The 24,432-nt window shown below is 38.7% G+C and overlaps 1 protein-coding gene across 11 annotated transcripts in view; it reads left to right on the forward strand.

Moving 5' to 3' along the window:
• The window catches only part of Mgat2 (alpha-1,6-mannosyl-glycoprotein 2-beta-N-acetylglucosaminyltransferase), a 49,589-nt gene that overhangs the window by 12,016 nt on the left and 13,141 nt on the right, over positions 1 to 24,432 (forward strand). For 9 of the 11 annotated variants that reach the window (XM_085941133.1, XM_085941140.1, XM_085941134.1 and 6 more), the window contains 7 exons: positions 10,379 to 10,728; positions 12,173 to 12,274; positions 12,609 to 12,769; positions 14,523 to 14,666; positions 20,166 to 20,263; positions 20,879 to 21,024; positions 21,529 to 21,689. In XM_085941133.1, the coding sequence (XP_085797259.1) occupies positions 10,617 to 10,728; positions 12,173 to 12,274; positions 12,609 to 12,769; positions 14,523 to 14,666; positions 20,166 to 20,263; positions 20,879 to 21,024; positions 21,529 to 21,689 (924 nt within the window). In that variant the 5' untranslated portion in view covers positions 10,379 to 10,616. Of the gene's footprint in view, positions 1 to 1,934; positions 2,136 to 10,378; positions 10,729 to 12,172; positions 12,275 to 12,608; positions 12,770 to 14,522; positions 14,667 to 20,165; positions 20,264 to 20,878; positions 21,025 to 21,528; positions 21,690 to 24,432 lie in introns of all 11 variants that reach the window. The other 2 variants (XM_085941131.1, XM_085941137.1) reach the window with 1 other exon arrangement.

Consider the following 24,432-nt stretch of genomic DNA (forward strand, 5'->3'; position numbering starts at 1 on the left):
AGAGTATGGACTTGATAGGTTGAGCAAGTGGCTGACATCCATTTGTCGTAAAAACAAAATTTGTTAATACAAACCTCCACTCTGTGGAGGCCCATATGATCCTATTAGGATCGGACATGGTCAAAAAAAAAAATTTAGGTTGAATCCTAACAATAGACCTGAGATAAACAAATGACAATATAATTTTGAAAACATCACCGCCAATGATAAGGTTGCTATTATCATACTTAATAACCGCCAATGATAAGGTTGCTATTATTATACTTAATATGCCGATGAAATGTGGAGAACTGGCATGTATTTTTTTTTGTTTTCGTTTATTCAGAGACGTTTGAGGCGGGGCTGACTTGACAGAAATTTAACTTCCTGTATATTTATTAAGTTTAATAATGAAAAGATTTTTTTTCAATGTGACAACCGGATATGGTTTTCAAAATTGTCAATTTAACGAGTACCTACACTATCAAAAAAATAGTGATTTAGTGATATTATATAAATTATTCAACGATTGCATTTAAACTAGCTAAACTATTCCAAATTGTCTCGCAAACTAATAATTTTATCAATTATATACTTTTGAGCATATTGGGGATTCCCCTGGTTTAAATGTGATTATTTACTCGCGATAATGATGTGATTTGAACTGGAAAATATAACAAAAAGAGTCATAGAGAACGTTTCACCACTTTAGAATGACTTTATCATCATTATCGTCAGATGAGTGGCATTTCAGGGTGGGTTCGGCTGCCTCTGGTCTACCTACCTACGCAGATCATTGGTATGGGGTTGCTCCATTTCAAAAAACTATCTGCATTAATTTATTATTGATTTTCTTAGGCGGCATTGGAGGGGCGGTTAACAAAATCTAGAAGGTGGCACTGACACATTTGCCCTCACCAAGGCTTCGTATCACTTCAACTGTCGACACCTGATCTGCGTCTATAACTACGGGTGCTCACCTACGAGTCATATCCACGAGTGGTTATCGAATACGCGTGGCCTAACGGTCATAATTATTAGGAGCATTAGTCTTCGTTTGTGTCGTCCACGCTATCTTGTCTTTTAGACATGTCACATCATAATATTAAAGCAAACGTTGGATGCGTTGATGCGTTGGAAACGTCAGATGGTTGCGCCAGTTTGTGAGTTCCACTGATAGCCCTTGCATAATGTAGAATGCCGAAAGGAGAGAGGCCAATCCGTTGATCAACTTCATCATCGAGAGAGCTCGCTATTCAAACGGGATTGGCCGGAGTAACATTCAACTCGATGTGTAGTGTCTGGGACTACACATCTGATGCTGCTGCTGCTTTACGGTAGCGATTCATGGCACCTTACGGAGGCTCAGAACAACCGTTTACTGACCTTTGAAAACAGATGTTTAAGATGGATACCGGATGACTTTAAGAGTAACGAGGACGAACCGAGCAACCTCTCATAACGCTGAAAGTGAAGAGACGATGTCGGACCTGGGTTGGCCAGAAGAGAACCTCAACCTGGATTGCTTGATCTTCAAGCCGACTGAATTCCGGTGTCCTTGAAGGTCTCAAAACTATGTATACCTGGCTAGCGGCAGGCATTCTTTAGGCGCGTGTGGTGTCACCAGCTAAGGGCATGGCCGAAGAATAAGAATATTATTTGTGTACTTTGTACTGCCACTTATATTAGGTCATAAGACAAAACTACTATCAATGTCTATCTGACGTATTAATTTGTTTTTTGTTTTATAGAGATATAGCTTCAGTGATCGGCATCTTCACTAGTAAGAGTCGTGTCACAAGAGACACCGGTGTCTCTAGCCACTGCAAATACACATAAATGAATGGGCGCGTTCAGACAGAGCCACTAGCGTGAAACAGCTTTTAGGCACAATATATTATGAAGAGGCTAATATTATGATATAATTTTTTATTTTATTTTTAAAATACCATCAGGGCCTCGCTTATCCGACGTCAACCTTAATCCGGCTCTGTTTATGACATGTCAGTCATTTGCCGTGTTGACACAATTGGTATCTAGTATATACCTAATATTTTTTGATAACAGAATTCAGTTCCAATTTTATGTTACAATGAGTGGGTGAGTTAGCTACCGATGTATATTGCATCGTTCAAAGTGAATTAAAGACTTATTAGGTACATACATATATTAATTTATATTTTTATGATAATTCATTCTGGTCGTATTACTCTTTAAAAAGTGTGATGGTGACGAGCGGTGGAGGTAGGTTGTTACGATCTGATATAAATGGTGCATATTAAACTTTGTCAGTTATACGTATTTGTTTTCATTGAACTAATAGTACAAATTGCAGACGGTGTTGGTTAGTTATTAAAATTCAATCAAGCCACGCCTAAACCAAACCAAAATAGTTCAGGTATGATTCGGGCGATTCGACAAAAATAGTGCAAACTTTTTCGGTAATACTTATTTGTTTTCGTTGAATTAAGAATAGGTACATATTCTTCTTCTTCTTTTGCCATATCCGCCCCTTAACTGGAGCATATGGACACCACGCGGCGCCTCCAAGAATCCCTGTCGCTCGCCAGTCTTCTTGCTTCGTTCCAGGTCAAACCAGCATCCCGTAGCTCTGCCGTATACACTCTGTAGATTGTATTTAGCGGCCTTCCAGGACGCCGGAATCCGGTCGGCTTGAAGAACAGGCAAGCCAGGTTGAAGTTCTCTTCTGGCATCCGCAGCACGTGGCCGAGCCAGGTCCAACGTCGCCTCTTCACTTTCAGCGTGATGAGAGGCTGCTTGGTGCGTTCTCTTATCTCCTCGTTGCTCCTAAAGTCATACCACCGCACACCCAGTATTCGTCGCAAACATCTGTTTTCGAAGCTCAGTATACGGTTGCTCTGAGCCTTCGTAAGGTGCCATGATTCGCTACCGTAAAGCAGCACCGTCAGAATGCAAGCGTCGAATAGGCGGCATTTGGTTTTGACCGAGTACAATCGTGAGTCCCAGACATTCCGCATCGAGTTGAATGTTGCTCCAGCCATTCCCATTCGGATAGCGAGCTCCTTCTGCAAAATGCCATCTCCCGTGATGTGTACCCCCAGGTACTTGAAGCTGTCGACGCTCTCGATTTTTTGTCCGTCGCTAATCAGAGGGAAATCTGGATCAGGACAGGTGCTATTACACAAGACATTGGTTTTCTTCGCGTTGATTTTCAAACCAACGCGAGAGGAGTTGTTATGCAACCTGTCGATTGTCTCTTGAATGCCCTCGATTGAGTTGTCGAATAGGACAGCGCATCGGCGTATTCTAGGTCGCATAGCTTCACCGTGGGGGTAACAGGTATGCCTCGGTCGGGTGGTATTGACTTCCGTAGTATGAAGTCAAAGAGAATGATGAAGAGAAACGGTGCAAGGACACAACCCTGTCTGACTCCAGTCGTGACCCCGAACCATTCCGTGACAGTGTCTCCAATTCTGACACAGCATTCGCTATTCTCGTGCAGGCTTTTGATTATGGCAATGATCTTGGGAGGGATCCCGTATGCTCCCAGTATCGTCCAGAGGGAGGGGCGGTGCGGACTGTCGAAAGCCTTCTCATAATCCACAAAGCAGCAGGCCATCGGACTGTTCAGCTCATGGCTCTGCTGGAGAAGACATCGAAGGTTGTGGATTTGGTCTGCACACACTCGACCAGGTAGAAACCCGGCTTGGTTTTTCCTGAGGACGTGCATTATTGGGTCCCTTATTCTCATCAAGAGGATGTTTGCCAAAATCTTTCCCGGAACACTGAGTAGCGTAATGCCTCAGTAATTGTCGCAGCTTAGAGGGTCACCTTTTTTGTGAAGTGTGATGATTTCACCGTTCACCCAGTCCCTTGGACAGCGCTCTTCTTCCCACATCTTTGTCATCAAATGAAACATAGGGTGCAGGATTGCGTTCAGGCTGTACTTGAGGAATTCAGGATGAATCCCGTCTCCCCCCGGTGCCTTTCCGTTCTTGAGCCTTTTCACAGCCGATTTTATCTCGGTGTGCGTGGGCGGGCAATCGGAAATGTCGGTTGCTCGGGGAATGTCCAAAAGTAAAGCTTCCGCAGATATGTCAAAGGGATCCAAAGGGGGTGGGCGGTTCAGCACTCCGCAGAAATGATTCTTCCAAATCTTCTTGACACATTCTGCGTCAGACTCTATTGCTCCACTGGGACCACGAAAGGCTCCGGGAGTCGGTGGTCGCCTGCCGCAGACTTCACGGGTGATTCGGAAGAGTTTCCTGGTGTCATTTCTGCTTGCTGCCTCCTCTGCCGCTTCAATTTGCCGGTTCATAAAATTGCGCTTGTCCAACCGCACGGATCGTTTGACTACCCTGTCTTGGGTTTGTTAGTCAGTCCGGCGGTCCTCGGTTCGGTTGGGGTCTGTCTCCTCGTCTCTCAGGGCTTTCAGCCTGGCTCGTTTTCCAATTTCAGCCCACGTTTCGTCAGACATCCACTTTGGCTGCTCACTCCTTCTGGTACCAAGGACGGTACGGGCGGACGACACAATCGCACTCTTTATGAGGCTCCAGTCCGCCTCAATGAGGTCGGATTCAGATGTGTGCCGCTCGTAGATACGATCTACACTATCTCGTACAGCAGTTTCGAAGTCGATCCGAATTCTGCGGTGTCGGAGCTTCTCAATGTCAATTTGTTCACGCTTTGGAGGCCTCGCCTGGCGACTGAGTTTTACTCGGATGTTTCCAATGAGTAACTCATGATCGCTATGGATATCGGCGCCTCTGTAAGTACGCACGTCGAGAAGTTCCTTTCGGTGCTTCAAGCTGTACAAGAAGTGGTCAATCTGCGTCCTAGTGCGTCCATCAGGAGACGTCCACGTATATTTGTGAATATCTTTGTGGGGAAAAACAGTGCCTCCGATGGCGAGCTCGTTCAGAGTGGCAAACTCTACGAGCCTCTCACCATTATCGTTGGGGTCACCGAGGCCGTGTCGTCCCATCACCGTAGGGCCAAGCACCGGGTCTGCTCCTACTCTCGCATTATAATCCCCCATTACAATCACGCGGTCTCTTCGGGGGACGGCGGAGACTGCCGCGTGGAGAGAATCGTAGAAGGCATCCTTTATCTGCACGTCGGCATTCTCAGTGGGGGCGTAGCACTGAAAGACGGTCAAGGAGCTATCTGGCGTCTTGAAGGAAGCACGTATTAGTCTCTCCGAGATTGGTTCCCATTTCACGAGGCAACAGGCCGCTCTCTTTGACATCAATACTGCCACTCCCTGGCGATGATATTGCTCCTGACCTGAGTAGACAATAGAGTAACCCTCAATCAACTTTCTCCCGGCTCCTTTCCAGCGCACTTCGCTCAACCCTAGGATGTCCACACCGTAGGTGTGCATGATGCGTGTGGCGTGCAGGTCCTTTCCGGGGGTACGCAGGATGCGAACATTATATGTCCCAATGCGCATACTCGAGTTGTTAGAGAGGATTACTCTACCTGTTTCATTGTCCATTTCCATGCAAGGTCGTCGTTTTACAGAGCCGGTTGTCGTCCGAGGCTGCTGTGTAGGTGTTGTTTTAATCTGTTTCGTTTAAGGAGGCAAGGTGATTAGCCCAGCGCTCCCGAGGCCTGAGCCACGAGGGCCCTGAGGGTCGGCTCGACCGGGTTTTTCTGTCGGGGATTTCCTTCCCTTAGCCAGAAGGCCAGTTTTATGGCGCCGGTCACTCGCCCTTCGCCCCCTGCTGTTAGCTACAGCTTACGCTGCATTGCCCGGAGGTCGCCGCGGGGAGGCCAGCAGATGGGACTTGCTGGCAGTTTGGCATTTCCCAACTTTTGCTATGAACACATCTACTGGCGTCAATGTGTCCACTTGGGGCCGACCAGCCGTTGACACCAACCACACCACGTTGGTACATATTACTGATACCAAATCAAACCACAATAGATAAGAAATAGTTTTCTATCTATAAATTATCTAAAATTATTTACTTAATGGCATATTTTTAGATATTATATAGATAAACAAATATTTCTTGACTATTATTTACTATGGCTCGGATTAGGCCGGGTTTGATTGAATTTTAAAAACTAACAAACACCATCTCCACATTGTAGTCTTAGTTCGATGAAAACTTCGACTTACCTAGACTGACCAAGTATTATTTATGGTGGATCTTAACAGCCTACCTCCACACTTTGCCACCGGTATGCAATTATTTTTTTATTAATTGTTTTATTATATACTTACTGAACATACATGAAAAAAGTGTTATATTCTTGTTAAGGTGAATGCTTGGCCTACTAGGGGCATTTATAGTCCACACAACCTAGCTAGTCGCTTGAACATGAATATCACTGTCGCTTTCCCTCCACGGATAATATAACATTTTATGGACAAAAAAAATATGTTCCAAGTACATTATTTAAAAGCATCTATAATATTTTATTATTTATAGATGCTCTCATCGTGAACCAGAAATAGAACATTCGTTTCGCATAGTGACATGTTATAAAAATTTTACTATAGCGGCTGAATACACAGTGTGCAATTTTATATAAGTGCATACTTAATTTGGAACATTTCAGAAATATACGTATTAGAAAAATATTTTTGTAAGTGTTTGAACCGGGTCCAATGTTAGTTACTATTTCACTCTCAGTGTGATGAAAGTCTGCAAGGTTTACTCTATCGTCTCATCGTTGCGTCTCCGTTGCTCCGGTCTCTTTGCAAATTGCCATGTCCCGTGATGTGCACTTTTAGGTATTTAAACCTGTTGACGCTAGATTTTACGAGGTAGGCTGTGGAGATCTGACAAAAATATTGTACACCTTGTCGGTTATACTTAATTGTTTTCATTGAATTAAGAGTACAAATTGTGGATGGTCTTAGTTTTTTAAATTCGTGTAAGTACTCTAAACCATGCCAAATCATAATAGATAAAAAATATTCTTTTATCTATAAAATATTAGATAATATGGGTCTGGGACGATTTGGCACCGGACAACTGGACGCCACGGAATTCGAAAATAAATAGACGTTAGGTACTTACAGGTACTTTAAAAAAAAATATTCAATATTATTATTTATACTTCTATGATTATATTATGATTTAATAGTTGGTAAGAATGTAAATATGCAGACGTCAACAATGATTTAATCGTGCTTATGTTTAAGTTCCAAAGAAAAAAGAGTTTTTTATTTAATATAAAGCCTTAGGCATGGTAATGGTATTCCGCGATAAAGAATACATTATGTTAAGAGTAAAATGAATTCAAACTATTAAGTAGTAGATAGAAATTGATTAAAATACCTCGTCTACACGTGTCTACGACAGTGCGGCGTCCAATTGTCCGGAGGCCAGTCGTCCCATTCCCGATAATATAGAGTATTATCTATTACGGCTTGGATTAGAAAGTGTATAATTGAATTTGAAAAACTAACAAACACTAAGTATCTACACATTGCAGTCTTAGTTTAATGAAAACAAATACGTATGACTGAAAAAGTTTAGTGTGCGCTATTTATGCCGGATCTTAACAGCCTACCTCCACCCTTTCCTACTGGTGAGTAGGTATATAGAATTGACTCTTCTGAAAAATCCAAATTATTCTTAAAATTAGATTATAACACTCTTCTGGATAAATGGTTCATCCTGAGTCATTTTTTGAATATTTATTATCTATTATGGCTTGGATTAGAAAGGATATAATTGAATTTAAAAAATTAACAAACACCATCTACACATTGCAGTCTTAGTTCAATGAAAACAAATACGTTTTACGGACATAGTTTAGTGTGCACTATTTATGTCGGATCTTAACAGCCTACGTTCACCCTTCCCTACCGATAAGTATATAAAAATGACTGTTCCAATCAATCGAAAATTTCGTTAAAATTAGGTTATTATAAAATACATATCTCGAGTCTCTGGATGGATGACTGCTTCGTCCTGAGTTCTATCCAATGAAGCATTTGGCACCGACATCATACTATTTCGAAGTCATAATTACCATTGCTTCTATGCCCTCAGGGTCCATGATAATATTGTGAACACTAATGTTTGTACAAGCATCATTATTGAAAAATGGTTAATAGATTTTTAACGATTAGTCAAATTCTATGAGTCTCAGATCTATCGTGATAATAAATTATATTATGGGGCATCGGAGAACGTCTTCTGAGTCAGATAGTGTTATTTTCAACCAAATATTTCTCATTTCATGAACTGATAACACTGTATGCGGTTGATTATGCGTGTTGATATCAACTCGTCTGGTGTGTTTTCATGTATTCAAATACCTACTGTTGATAAACACAAACGGAAGTGTAATATATTATTTGTCCGTTATGCATTCGTCGCCCGTTTCCAAAATTCACCACCTCCATTTTGTTTTGTTTTGAGATATTCACAAAAAAACGTGTACGGAACATCTACATAGAAAAGTAACCATTGTTTTCATGGGTCTTTTCTTTGCAGAGTTTTTTCAATCAAATACTTGAAAGTTTTACGGAACACGATATACTTTTCCGTATTGGGCAAAAGTTTCAAAATACTCACTCTGTAACAATGGAAACGATGATATTTGTAAATTGCCACCAGACAGACAAGATGCATTTTCAAATTGGATGGTATTTTTCAACCGTTATTTTCCGATCGTGTCCATTCCTAAAAAGTTCTTATGGGCCTCCACAGAGTTTGTATTAACGGATTTTGTTTTTACGAGAAATGGATGTCGTCCACTTGCTCAACCTATCAAGTCCATACTCTGACTCATACACAAATTGAAAAACAATATGTGTACCCGCCAGACCAAAGATTCGAACCTGGGACCAACGACGTTATAGGCCGACGCTAAGCCGCGCACACATCGGGGGGGTATAATACCGTTATACTGACTGCAAAAGTTTAGTTTTGGAAATGTTTATAGAACATGTGTGTGCCACTTTGAATAAGGAATAAAATTGCATATCGTCGATGAAACTAGAAAATTGTGTTACTTCAAAAACGCTACTTTACAGGAGAGACAAAAAATATTATGGTTATGGAGTTAAAACATCCAATGTTACATTTTTTTTGGAATTACATCATTTGCAAGACGGGAAGATATTAACAACGGCCACTAGATGGCATTCAAAGTCGATTTTCGATTAAAATGGAGTTACATATTTTTCTAGTTTCAACGATGATATTTAGTTCATTTTTGGTCAAAACCTGACAAGATGATTTTTAGAAATGGGCGACTCATATAATATGTTATTATATATACATCGTCCATCAGCAGTATATATTCAATGTGGGTCTTGGCCGTCTCCGAGAAACATTTCCACTCTTCTCTGTCTGCCGCAACTACCTCCACGGCAGTACGTATTGTCGTGTTCATAACAATAAAATGCAAATGTACACAAATGTATTATCGTGCATGTTGCAAGACAGCATGTATGAATGAAAAAAGTTTAGCGGTTTCTCAATTTTCATGTGACAGTTGCAACTCGCTTGACGTATGAACGACAGTGGCGAATCTGCCGGAAAAAATACAAACTACACCGCACAGAGCATTTTGACAACCTTCACAAACTGTCAAATAACACTATACGGTGACAGCAACGCGTCTAACTTAAGCTTGAAGAATGTGATCAGTAATTTTGCGTGTTAACAGTTATTATCGCGACAGTTCAATTTACACACTTTTGGTGGCAGTAAATCCATGCACGTGTACAGGCGCTATGATCCTGGTATAAAACGAAGCTTGGTCCGTTTAGGTGAAATAATTATTTTGACCGTAATAATGCATCAGATAACATACTGTGGCGAAGGGTGGAAGTAGGCTGTTAAGATCTGACATAAATAGTACTTTGTCAGTCAAACATATTTGTTTTTATTGAACTAAGATTACAATGTGTAGATGGTGTTTGTTAGTTTTTAAAATTAAATCAAACCCTGCCTAATCTGAGCTATAGTAGATAATAGTCGAGAAATATTCGTTTTTGTATATAATATCTAAAATTATGCCATTAAACCGTAAAAATAATTTTAGATATTTTATAGATAGAAGATTATTTTTTATCGATTATACTTTGGTATAGGCAGGGCTTAATGAATTTAAAAAAATTAACCAACACCATCTGTAATATTATTATGTATTTTCAATTCAAGGAAAACTGATAAGAATGACTGAAAAAGTGTGCACTATTATTATCAGATCGGCCATAACATGCCTACAATCTATTATGGTGTTTGTTTAGGCAGGGTGTAATTGAATTTTTAACCAACACCGTCTGCAAATTGTATTCTTAGTTTAATGAAAACAAATAAGTATGACTGACAATGTTTAGTGTGCATTATTTATGTCGAAACTTAACAGCCTACCTCCACCCCTCACCACTGCTTGCTGATGTATTATTATATTTGTAATTTATGTGTATCATTTGAAGGTTGAATTTTAAACCGTTTCGGCGATGTTAAACTAAGTAAAAAACTAACTGATAAGAAATATAAGTAAATAATTGATAAAAATAATAATATTATGAGAAAAGTTTGAGAATGATTCGGGTGCGCGATAAGATGCCGTCGATTGAAGCAAGTTTTAGAATGATTTCGTCGTAGGAGTATTAAATATAATGAGTGCGAAGGGGAAGGGTACGGGAAAGGGCGCGGGGGCCAAGTGACGGGATGCCGAGGGTGCGCTGTTCTGCTGTGCTCCGGCTGGCCGCTTCCGTGGTGCTGGTCTGCGTCGTGTGGCTGGAGATCTCCCTCACCAACCAGGGGAGGTCCATGTCCGAAGGTGAGACTCTCCGGTTTCAATTATAATTTTCAAAAACACATTTGCATCGTATTCTTAAGGCCATGCATTAGTTGAGGCACGGTCTAAAAAGATCGTTGCTAGGCGATGTGCGGATTGCGGGTCGCGGGTGAAAATCACGCCTGTCAAACGAAATATTATTTCTCATATAAATCCAACATACGTCCATTTTATGTTCTGTTTATTATTCTATTAGTATCAATAATAATATATTCATTGACATGTTTGCTTTTTAAAGTAAATGGGTAAAGTTTTTAGTCATCTTTACACGATTTTAGAATTAATTGGCTCATCGCCATCACGCAGCAAAGTGACGTGCGTCCGACTCCACGTTCTCTCAATGAATGCGAAGCAAGTACAAATTTTCGTCGCGCGTACAGTTGAACATTATTTGGCGTTTCACTGATGCGTCACCTTAACTAAAATCACGATAATGTTGTCGCCGGTTACATGTAAATTGTAAATTGTACGTAAAACATTTCACATTGTAAAGCATGTGGCCGACGGGTCTCGGTTTGTGCATCACTGCTTTAAACTCCTTACCATTGCGCGCGCGGTAGGCTCTGCATAGTAGGACAATGAGTGCCCAAAAGAAGACCGATGGGAAATTTAGTATTTCTTTGTGATGGTAAAAAACATAACATGTTGTTGTTTAATTTGTTACGCTTCAGTGTCTCGGCCGAATGTAATACACGGCATGTTCAAGTTGAAGAATGACAACGGGAGGGTGTAGTAGATCACTGTCACTTTGATATTGGACAGTAGATTATAACCTTGTTGAAGTTGGACATGCCTGTTGTAGACAATAGTTTCAGCTGGATTACCTTGTTTGAAGATGATAAAACCTAGAAATTTAAAGTTTACATCCTATGAGCGTCGTCATAATTGTGTGGCTGTCGATGGTTCCGTGAGAACCAAGCAGTGCCAGCAGAATCCACGAAATACGAATCGCTTTCAGATTAATGTTATTCATTTAATTATTGTTTAGTACATGCAATTTCTTTGTATACATTTTTGAATTACTACTCGGTAAGCACTTTGTTTACCTCGGCGATATTTATTAATGTTATTATATTAAAAATGTATTTTCTCACCAAATGCCTGAGACACTGAGTGTAAGCATTTTCCACGATGACTGGTTCAATAAAAGGCTATCGCGATGGAACAAATCGCTCACTCGTAATATTCACTTTGTAAATTCTCACTCCTCATTGTATCCTATGATAACGATAACTGTACCTGACAATCTACAAATAAACACGCAATCTACATCATTCTCAGACTACAGTTCTTCACTCCTCTATTGCTCATCCGCTTTCACACACATCCAAAGTGGTGACCTCAATCACATATGACCAAAATTGTATTGAATGGAAGAACGGTATTCAGAGGTAAATAATCAATCATATCTGTATTGCGTTTTCAGAAGATGGCCTCAGTAACGACACGTCGGCGGCCGTGCTGGCCATGGTTCCGCCAGTCTTTCACAAGTTTCTCACTGCCAAGCCGAAGAATTCCACCGCACCGGGTAAGATTACACCCTTAAATGAGTAACATGATTCGTTCTGTTTGATTTGTTCATTCGAATTACGGAGTAAAAGATTCCTGGGCCCTTAGCCCTATATCAAGGCACCGATAATGTAATTTATCCTCCCATCTACTGGTCTACGATTGTGTCTGTCTGACTTTCTTCTGTCTTCAGAATGAAATACGCATTGGAAATATTCACTAGATGAACGCATCGCAGTGCATGCATTATAGTCTGCCTCATATCGGTTTCAAAATGGCCGTTTTTCATGATGAAATTGCTAACGGATGTAGATTTGCGTTTGTAAAACATAACAATCGAATTCTTTTTCCAGGTCAGAATTCGACGTCGACGAGTTCCGACGTGTCTGCGTCCACTACGATGAATGTGACGGACATTGTGCGGAATATCAGACGCTACAATGTCGTGCAGACGGTGCTGAATGAAGAAATCTTCGGACCTTTGCAGAATAACTCGGTGATCATTGTGGTGCAGGTCTGTCACACTTAATATTAATTACCCTTTTTTAGGACCTGTTGCATAGAATATTGATATTATCTAAAATGAAATAATCAAGAAAGCCATGCATAGATTGTAAACGGAATGACAGATAGAGAGACATTGACTACATAACTTGGCAACACCGCTTCCCTCGGTGAGAAATTAAGTTAATTAATATGAATATTGCACGATACGAATGTTATGTTTGGTTCATTTAGAACATGTTAGATTGCTCTAACATCTGTGAAGTAACTTTTGGAGACTTTGTCAGATGTCTCTGTTACGCTGCGTCTGGATTGGTGGCCGGTCAACTACACCCCTGTGTCACAATTTTTCATGTACACTTTTATCTCACTATATGGCCACTCTTTATAATATGGATTCTCAATATAATGGGTTTTTTAAATTATGTTGCGATATTGAATATTGTTCGATAAATAAAATTTAATATACATAATTTGAAAACATCTCATGCATATACCAACTAGACCTGTTATAAAGACTAAAATCACAATATACAATATACAAAAATCAATAGCCAATATTGTAACGCAATTTGATAAGCATTTCATATAAGAAATACTAGTTAAAATTGTTGTAATTAAGTAGGATGCCCGTAGCTTAATTGGAAAAGCACACTGACGCGTATCTAGCGGATACAGTGTTCAAGATTGGGTGTCATATTTTTTTCTAAAATGGATTTTTTTTAGTGGGTATATGTAGGGATTGCAATACCGAATGAAAGTGTCAATACCGGTTTTTCGGTATTTCTTATTGAATACCGGTATTTCTTAAAAATTAAAAAAATGGAAGTAGGTGCTTATCAATAAATATAGCTATTAAATTTTTTTTATAGCAGAAACCTTTTAAAAGACGTTTAAAAATATGTATTGATCATAATAATTGTGGAACTAGTGATTTTTTATAAATAATTTGAATATATTGAAAATTTTAACCAAAGTCCCCAAAAGTTCATCTAGTGCAAATAAGTCCCGGCTGCAGGAAAAGCTTCTTAAATACAACGCTTGTACAGTCATCAATAATTATAGAATAATTGAACATTTTTGTCACGGATATTTTCTATTTCGAAATAATATTATGATAATTCATCGCGACAATTACTTATACAAATATATATAAATATATTTGATGAAATTTGTCTTATTATTTTTTCACCTCTGTTGGATTCACTCAATATATTTGCATTTTAGCAGCACATAACTTATAATTCATTTTCCAAAACTTAAACAAATGTGCTTTCTTAATACCGAAAATTCCGGTATTTTGGATTTGAAATACCGGTATTGCAATCCCTAGGTATATGCATGAGATGTTTTCAAATTATGTACGTTCAATATATCGAATTTTACATTCTCAAATCTTGTGTTTTATTCCTTGAATAAAAAATATAGGTTATTAATGCACATTTAAAAAATCTAAGATTAATTTCGCATGTAATTTTATTTTCTTGTCTATCATTTTTATCTTTTCTTTCTATGTCTTTGTACGAATAGTGGACGGCTGTAAACTGACAATGGATTTGTCACACACCGTCTGCTTGCCCTAGTGTACAAAATTCTTCTGAAACCTCTCGATTATGAGGATGAAAGGGTTGCAGATACGTGAGAGCGGCAGACGAATAGCATGCTTATCGTCTCTGTCCAGAAGCTATTCCAGCCCGGCCTACCGAGGGCGGGTGAATGGCAATTTAGTGAATTGAAAATTTACCGATTGCATTGAATTTCAGGTGCACACGCGGATAACGTACCTGCGTCACCTGATAGTGTCTCTAGCGCAGGCCCGGGACATCCAGAACGTCCTTCTGGTCTTCTCGCACGACTACTATGATGAGGACGTCAACGAACTGGTGCAGAGCATCGACTTCTGCAAGGTACGGTAAAGATTAGTATTTGAAGGCGTATAAAATACAGTCACGAGAACTTAATTCGAATGACCATTTGGTGCATCGAAATTTTGCTGATTAAGTTTTAGAGAGACTTGAAACACAGACCTATTATTTCATGAAAAAATTATCTTTAGCCATGAAGCTCTTTTTTGGTTTAATGGCTTCGTAAATAAGCACAATTGTCGCGTTTGGAGTAATGAAAACCCACATCCTATTCTAGAAACACTTTTACATCCACAAATTTTTAAGTTTGGTGTGGTTTACAGACTGGAGGTGTAATGGGCCATATGTTTTTGAAAACGAAAATGGCAATGCAGTTACTGTCAACATGATTACTGATTTTGATCTGGACAATAATATGTGGTTCCAACAAGATGGTGCAACATGCCATACAGCTCGTGACACAATCAACTTATTGAGATTTAAATTAAAAATATATTATCTCTTATTTGATAACCCTATGAGATACCCGGGGTTCCAGCGGCTAGCTCAGGTGTCCATCGAACCCCGGATTCACAAAAAAAGAAGTTCAAACGGTTGGAGTGTAAATAAAACACAGTCCTTCGTGCTCGTAACGTGATATTGTTTATATTTTACATTTTCTTAATTTTTAGTTTTACAAATTATATTTGGGATTTTTACAGTTGTAGTCGTCAGGTCCGTACCTATCGGAAAGGGGACGCTTACTAACATCCTTTTTTCTTTTTTTTTAAATTCCTCGTACTGACGCCATCCAGCAAAAAAAGGACTCTCGTGATTGGCCAAATTTTATCGCGTGATCTTTGATTCGGCGAATCACGAGCCTGACCCTGGCGCCGGCGCGCGAGGATTTCACGCACAATGCGCGGCAAAATTTATTATATTTAAATCCTTATATTTAGTCTTAAAATTATCTCTTTCATCCATCATCATTTTTACTTTTTAAATTAAAAAGAAATACTTACGTGGTTGAGCAAGGAATCAGATTAGATGTTTTATGAAGCCGTTTCTAGAGGTCAGGGTTACGTTTCGACTTAAGCTACTAAATGATTATTTTACACCGGGAGAAGCCCGCCTGTAACAGGGGTGTATCAATCGCCCCATCTGGATTAAAGTCGAAAGGTACGCCCTGATCTCATCGGCCACCCATCCAATTCCTTGTTCATCCGTTAAGTACATGGCATGATAAACAGTTTATAAAAGAATTCAACTACAATCTAACTATTCTAACATAAAACTCTATACTTTAGCTCTATTTTTATTATTTTCTATATTTATTATGGATTATTATTTTCAGCTCAAAGCAATGCTTTCGCGATACTTTTGAATAGGTCAGAGTTTGATTTAATTTCAGTGTAGTACATTTATTTTGTGTTACTTTGTTTTAATTAGGTTTTCTTGTTATTTTATTCGTTTTTATTAGTCAGCGGAGGGGTCGCGAAGCTGCAGTCTTTGACTCTCGCGCTTTCCAATCTTTCTTTTGTATTCCTAGGGGCTATATTCGTAGACGTTTGGCCCTCGTTCGGAATTATTATTTCGTGTTACGTTTTTCTTCTTCTGGTGCAATAGGAGCGTACCTCGTTTGGCGTCGTCTGCCTTTGCAACCAGGGCGTGGTAGTGGCGTTACTATTGAGCCAGGCTCGTTCCGAGCAGCGGATATCTTTCTGTGGAAAGTTTTCCACTGATCTGCTGGTCTCTGGAGTATCACCTCATAGATGGACAGGTACTGTGTCTCCATCTGTTCCTATTACTGCGGGCAAGGCATCGTATAGCGGTACAACGGCCAGGCTCGTTGACGGCGGCACGGCTTTCCCACAGGTAATAGGATGGATGTTTACAATAAGTATCCTTTTCCCTTTCTTTTTTTTTTTTATAGATGGTTACACTTCGGAAGTACCTCTTGTTGTTTCACGATATCTTTCAGGCGTCACGTCCCTAGTCTCTCCATGAACCTGCGCGAGAAAGGAGAGTGCGCACTCTCCACACCATCAAGCTTTGGTATCATGAATTTTCGGCTACGCTGCCTTTGGATGCGCTTACTTCGAGAGGTGGCTCCCTTTGTGCTTCCAAATTGTCTTCATCTGTATTTATTCTTTCTCTTTCTTTAGTAATTTATTCGTTCATTAGACTTCCTGTACTTTAAATTTATTCGAGTTTACTTTATTAATTGCTCCTACCCCATACATTAAATAGCTACTAATTTTATATAAAATCTTCCCATTGTACTTATGGTACTTACTATCACATTTAATATTTTACCCTAATACCCATAATTATTTTGCAACATTGTATTGACTGTATAAATCACATTGATATTAAAAATTGAAATATTCCACCCTCTCATTATATTTATTTCTGAATCAGTACACTTAAAACTGTGTAGTTAACTTTATTTTTAGTGAAACCCATTTTATTTTAAAAAAAATTGTTGTTTCGTTTTACGCGCCCGACATCCTATTCCAAAGGCGCGCCGCGCCGATTTACGGTGCCTCTCACGTTTTATTATTATTATTTTTTTTTTTATTATTGAAACCCGTTGAGAAATTTACGGCTTATTGACTCATTTTTTTTTTTTTTTTTTATCACAAGCATACAATCTCTACTTTCATCCTTTTATACCTAATTTTAACTTATTATTAAAATTTAACATAACAACTAACACTTTGTCGAGTGACGCCTTATTATTCCCGTTCCGTTTTCGCTGTGTTAAATTTACGATTGGTAATTTGTAAAGAAATAATAGGGACGGTAGTGTACTATTTTCCTCGTTTCTCTTTGGATTCAAATTATTAACACGGCGTAACTTTGAAACAGGTTTCGCGCTACTGTAGAATATCGTCTTTTTGTCAAATTGTTTGCGATTTTCAATGTTAATGTTTTCGAATTCATTCATATTTACTTTATTTGAACGGAAAGAATTGGCGTCACTTTGCGGAGCGTTATTTTTAAAACTAGAATGTACATTTTTTCTTACTAACGAACTTAAGATTATAGGGCTCAGAAAGTGGGTCCTTAATTAACTTTTTATCCGTAATTAGAAGAATTTCCGGATATTTACGATTATTATCTTCACTTTTAACTACACTGTTTACACTGAAACTTCCAACAGCAACTCGGCGTTCACCCTTGACTATAGGGTTGGCGACTGGTCCTGCTTCATCTCCTCGTGGTCGAGCCTGCGCCCGTACAGCTTCTTCGATTCATCTCAGCTTGCGCGCCTTCTCAGCCCTCTTGTGAGGCTCCCTAGCCTCGCGTTTCCTTTTTCTCTCCTCACCGAACATCCCGTGGTCGACTAGGGTACACATGTTAGTGATACCCTAGGAAAATCGGCATTTTGCTCGCCGTTTTTCGTCGTGAGTGGGCCGTGGCCTCTACGAGCCCTCCTCGCTGGATACCGTCGATGATGTGTCTGGTCTCCATAGGTGGGATTTGTGCAGCCATTCGTCGTACTGGAGACGCGCTGGTGCTACGGTCTCCAGCACGACGCTAGGCGCGGTCAGCTCCGTATGTGGACTGTCTTCGAACACCAGAGGGCCCTCCCGGTTTGATGTTGGAGACAGCACTTCTTCTTCGATAAGGGTTACGTCGGACTCCGCTTCTTAGTTAACCATTTCTTGGTTGTTCCGGCTCCTGGATCGTAAACTTTTATTTAGCGTTCGCGGGCGTAAATTTTATTTCGCGGGTTCGGAAGAATCCATGCGATTCTTCGAGCTTCACGTTGCCAAGGGCGCCATTGAGATACCCGGGGTTCCCAGCGGCTAGCTCAGGTGTCCATCGAACCCCGGATTCACAAAAAAAGAAGTTCAAACGGTTGGAGTGTAAATAAAACACAGTCCTTCGTGCTCGTAACGTGATATTGTTTATATTTTACATTTTCTTAATTTTTAGTTTTACAAATTATATTTGGGATTTTTACAGTTGTAGTCGTCAGGTCCGTACCTATCGGAAAGGGGACGCTTACTAACATCCTTTTTTCTTTTTTTTTAAATTCCTCGTACTGACGCCATCCAGCAAAAAAAGGACTCTCGTGATTGGCCAAATTTTATCGCGTGATCTTTGATTCGGCGAATCACGAGCCTGACCCTGGCGCCGGCGCGCGAGGATTTCACGCACAATGCGCGGCAAAATTTATTATATTTAAATCCTTATATTTAGTCTTAAAATTATCTCTTTCATCCATCATCATTTTTACTTTTTAAATTAAAAAGAAATACTTACGTGGTTGAGCAAGGAATCAGATTAGATGTTTTATGAAGCCGTTTCTAGAGGTCAGGGTTACGTTTCGACTTAAGCTACTAAATGATTATTTTACACCGGGAGAAGCCCGCCTGTAACAGGGGTGTATCACCTATATAATCATTTTCTGATAATTATAATCATAATCTATTTAGTGTAGATTTGTACTATATACCTACATACCTAGTAATAATTTGTGACAATCCTATCCTATGATACAACAAATACTAATTAGTGAGTTGATTATAATTTATTTTTAATGTAATTAAAAAAACAATGAATTTTCACAAAATCTCTTCAGCGTGACGGGTACTGCTACATTTTTTTATGTCAGTGAAAAGGTTAACAAACTCATCACGACTGCGAGACATCGAATTTGTTGATGTGATTTTATTGGCTTTCACGATTCAAGTGTAGCTTAGTGACGCTACCACGTATAATAGAATCCATACATTTTACAGCGTGCGAGTCATCTTTCAAGCTAGTACAGTAGGATGAATGATCATCGCGCGACTGTGGAGGCCTGTCAGTGTCAGATCACGAGAGACCAAAAATTACACTTAATAGCGGTTATCATAATGAAATATCCTTCAAACAATTGGAACACTATGCATTCGTATATTACTAACTGATGATGAATGTATCCAATATTTCCGCCAATAAAAATTGCTACTTAGTTGTCAGATGTACAATGACGTTTATCCGTTTTGACGGGAGGTCGCGTCGCATCACTGTCGGGGCTGTTTTCGCGGTAGAGACTCGCAACATAGCTGGCAATTATGATTTATCGCAATGTTGATGTTGAGTCGAATTTCAGTGTGCATTGGACCTAAACGCCAGTCAGTCAAATAGAAGAATTGTCACATTACTTGTCGATGATTAAGAAAACGTAGCCGTAACCTAAATCTGATGATTCAAAATAATGGTTTGGTTTGCAGGGTTTTATTGAATTTGAAAAACTAACCAGCACCATCTGCAATTTGTATTATGTTCAATGAAAACAATTAAGTATGACTGATAAAGTTTAGTCTTCAATATTTATGTCGGATCTCCACAGCCTAACTCCACCCATCGCAGCTCTCAGATATTGCCAATATAATTTACTCCAGCAGATCTGTTCCAAGAAGGAAGTTGCGGAAAAGGTTTTCTTGAATGTCTTTGGATGAAACGGTTTTATGTTCATGTCAAGGCATCTACGTCGTACACGAATATGCGAATATGTAATGGATGACCAGACGGTTTTAAATAATTCATGATTGTAATTTTCAGGTGATGCAGATATTTTATCCGCACTCCATGCAGACTCATCCGAACCAGTTTCCTGGGGAAGACCCCAACGACTGCCCGCGGGATGTCAAAAAAGAAGAGTAAGTCAATATACGGTATGGCGTTTGGCCACCGTCTCAGATATCACACTTGCGTGTACTAATAACACAACACAGTAGTAAAATCTAGTCACATTTTAATTTTAGGTGTTACCTCTGTATCACCTCTATTTAGATTACAAGGATGATTGCAATGTTGAGGGAATTCCGCAAGAAAGACATTTATAGCTTAACTGATAAAGCGCTCATGATAATAAAATTGGACTGACTGTCTGTCCGTTTCTGTTTGTTACGTTATAATTGAAAAACTACTGGACCGATATTGACGAAACTTGCACAGCTTTTGGACCACATGGTTGGTACTGGTTCAGTTAAGTTTATTTTAATTTAATTTCATCGACATACATATATAAAACTTTTCGAAAATAACGCACTATGTAAAGTGGATTGGCGATGTGTGGTGCGAGTTAAGAGGAAACATTCAATTGTTATCGAATAACACACTTGCAATAATTCATGAGTCTGTAAAGTGATCAGATAGCGGCGGTGGATTGGCTAACAACTATTCCTCGTAAAAAACAGTGTTACTAATAATCTGTACTTCGCGGAGGCCTAGGCTTAGGGGTGTACATAATAATTTACTTTTATATTTTTCAGAGCAATCAGAAGAAAGTGCATAAACGCGCTTCACCCGGACCTCTACGGCCATTACCGGGAGGCCAAGTTCACGCAGACCAAACACCACTGGTGGTGGAAGTCGAATCGGGTCTTCGACGGGCTCCAAGTCACCAAGGATCATAACGGTAAACCTTCTTCTTATGTAATAGACGTGGTTGTTGACCTGCTCGATTTGAGTGCAATAATTGATGAGGATCATCGCTCTTGTTTCAGCATATAAGTTTATCATTAGTTTTGTCTTTCAGACATTTACTTTGCGGCTTTCATTTCCAAGCTTCTGCATCCTGTTCTGAAGGTCTTCTGGGTCATTCGCAAAGAAAACAGTGTCGTCTGAAAAACGCAATTGACTGAGGTATTCGCCGTAAATAGGAAATCCTTCGTTCTCCCAGTCGAGTTCTAGATCTTCCGGAGTAGCGGTGAATAATTTGGGTTGCTAACAGGAAACTTACCTAATATTCACGTAAACATATCCATCTTTCGAAAGCATCAATCCAAGAGAAGTGTATCAAGATAACCCACCGGATAAAAATATTTCACAAATTCTTTCTGTAAAGTGCTACGTATTTTTTATGGTTTTATTTATTATTCTTTCTTCATTGGTATACTGTACAACCGATTTCATTTTCCAGGTCTGGTGCTTTTCCTGGAAGAAGATCACTACGTGGCCGAGGACTTCCTCCACGTGCTCCACCTGATGGAGGAGTCGGTGGAGAGGCACTGCCCCGACTGCAACGTCCTCTGCCTCGGCACCTATCTCAAGACTTACAACTACTATGCGACCGGAGACAAGGTATGCCATCTCTCGATTTAAACACGACGCAATCAACAATTAAACAAAATAACAATCATTCTCGTTTCAGAGATTAACAGATCTATTCCAACGTAATCCTTAATTTTGAAAACATGCTACAATTATGTCAAAAAATAGTATTAAAATGGCTATAATTAATACTCAAAAAAGAATATTCTGCTAGGTGACAAATTTAATGTCACATCGGTCTAATGAACGTTTTACGTTCTAAGGCATTGAATCGACGCTTGAAACGCATCTTGTGCAAAACACTAATAAGACCAGTTGTCATCAGCGCGAGGAGTGGAGGTAGGGTCTTAAGATTCGACATAAATAGTGCACACTAAACTTTGTCAGTCATACGCATTTGTTTTCACTGAGCTAAGAATATAATTTGTAGATGGTGCTGATTAGTTTTTAAAATTTAATTAAACCCTGCCTAAATCAAACCATAGTAAACCATTTCTTTTATTCAATGAATAATTCACAAGATTTAAGAATGTAACATTCCATATATTGAACATACATAACTTGAAAGCACCTCAGATATATACCCACTAGAGAAAAAAAATATGGAATGCTACATTCTCAAGATCTTGTGATTAATCGTTGAATAAAAGAAATGGTTTATTAAAAATTGTTAGCAAGTTCAAGTATACGGTTAAGGTAATTAATATTCCTTGATTTAATACACAAAAACCGATAGTCAATAATAGCGCAATTTGATAAGCATTTCATGTATGACTTACTAGTTTAAATTGTCATAATTAGATAGGAGGCTCGTAGCATAATTGGTTAATCTACGGGTTGGCGCCCGTTGAGCATCGTATTTTTTTTCAAAAATGACTTTTTCTTGTGGGTATATATTATACCTGAGGTGTTTTCAAGTTACGTATGTTCAAACTATGGTAGTTTAGGTATGCTATGGGCGATCTCACAAAAATATTTTCATAATATTTGTTTTCGTTGAATTAAGAATACATAATATTACAGATGTTGTCGATTAGTTTTTAAAATTCATTATACCCTGCATATACCAACCAAACCATAATCGATAATATGAGGCGTCTAATTACAAAAAGCGACAAGTCCACAATTCAATATTTTCGGGAAACAACGTTTTTATGTTTCAAGCTTCAATTATTTGTTTTAATGTGAGGTTATTTTTCCGTTGTACTCTATGTCGAAATTAGAACCAAATGGCAATTTGTTTCAGCCGATCAACTCTTAAATGTAATAAATATAGGCAAAATAAAATTGGACGTAGCGCTATTTGTATCTCACTTTTTGAGTGTCTTCACTTTGCACTGTCATGAGTTTACCAGATGCTACAGCATGGGAGACGCCCTTTTCAATATTGAACATTCCCTTATTGGTTGAATTAAACACGCGCGAAATCAACCAAGTTTTAAATATTATGAAACACGGACTTGGCGCTTTTTGTAATAAATCGAGACTTATAATATTTTTTTTCGTAGGGTTATGTCGCGTTTTGGAATTTATAGATCAATACATATTGTGTAAAATTATACAAAGAATACGTGCGTATTTTTTTCTCGATTTTGACCAAATTTGGACTTAACGCTTTTTGGAATTAGACGCCTAATTCCACAAAAATAACAAAAAAATGTTATGGTGTTACATGGTTGGAATAGATCTGTAGGCGTTCGTAACATGTATGTTGATTTTATTTATAACAATTTAATCGTGGTGTCCATTAACAGTGCTCCGGTGTCCGATTTTAGTAATTGGATTTCAATATTTAATATGCAATTGTAAATAATTCTATATGACAATTTTCAACATTATGTAAATGAGGTCTCATTATTGATAATCATTTATGTTTATTGATGCTTGAATGAGGACACATCAGTCAAAAACATTCAAATTAAATACGTTATTATAAAAGTAATAACAGAATTTTTTACACCGTGTCCACGGGGATAAAATTCAATGTTTTTAATATGAAGCAGTTATATATTTGACAATCCCGTTTCACTCATAATTGGATATGTGGAAGTGGTGAAGGGTGGAGTTAGGCTGTGGATATTCAACATAAACAGTCCACACTAAACTTTGTCAGTCATACGTATTTGTTTCCATTGAACTAAGAATACAAATTGCAGATGGTGCTGGTTTGTTTTTAAAATTCAATGAAATCTGGCCTAACCAAACCATAGTAGATAAAAAATATTCTTCCGTCAGTATTCTTAATGGCATAATTTTAGATATTTTATAGATAAAAGAATATTTTTACAACGTTTTTATTAGCTCGTATTCTTGTTTGTCCGATGGTTGTTTGTCCAGTACAAATCTTGCAATCGATTTTCAACTAACTTCCCGACTAGCTAGACATTTGAAACTTTTAGAATATATCAGAACACGATGCCAATGCATTCTTTTAATACTTTTAGCCATATTTAAGCAGAATTGAATTCATTTTCAGATAATTCTGGGTGGTCCTAGCAAGTAAATTATTAATATATACGTGCGTTACTGGAAGTCAAAATGACATTTCAGTATTCTATATTTGTTTGTTTGTTTGTTTTTTATTTACTTCATATCAAGTACAAGTTTGAGCATATTGAGCATAATAATTCAACAGAAAATTTAAAAACATTGTATATAAAAAGTTCTTTTTATCTTGTAATTATTTATGTATTATGGTTTGGTTTAGGCAGGGGTAACATGAATTAAAAAAAAATAACAAACACCATCTGCAATTTATGTACTTAATTCAATG

This window comes from Rhyacophila brunnea, unplaced genomic scaffold, assembly GCF_057557595.1.
Source record: "Rhyacophila brunnea isolate RB1 unplaced genomic scaffold, BYU_Rbru_1.0 scaffold_13, whole genome shotgun sequence".
Lineage (NCBI taxonomy): Eukaryota > Metazoa > Arthropoda > Insecta > Trichoptera > Rhyacophilidae > Rhyacophila > Rhyacophila brunnea.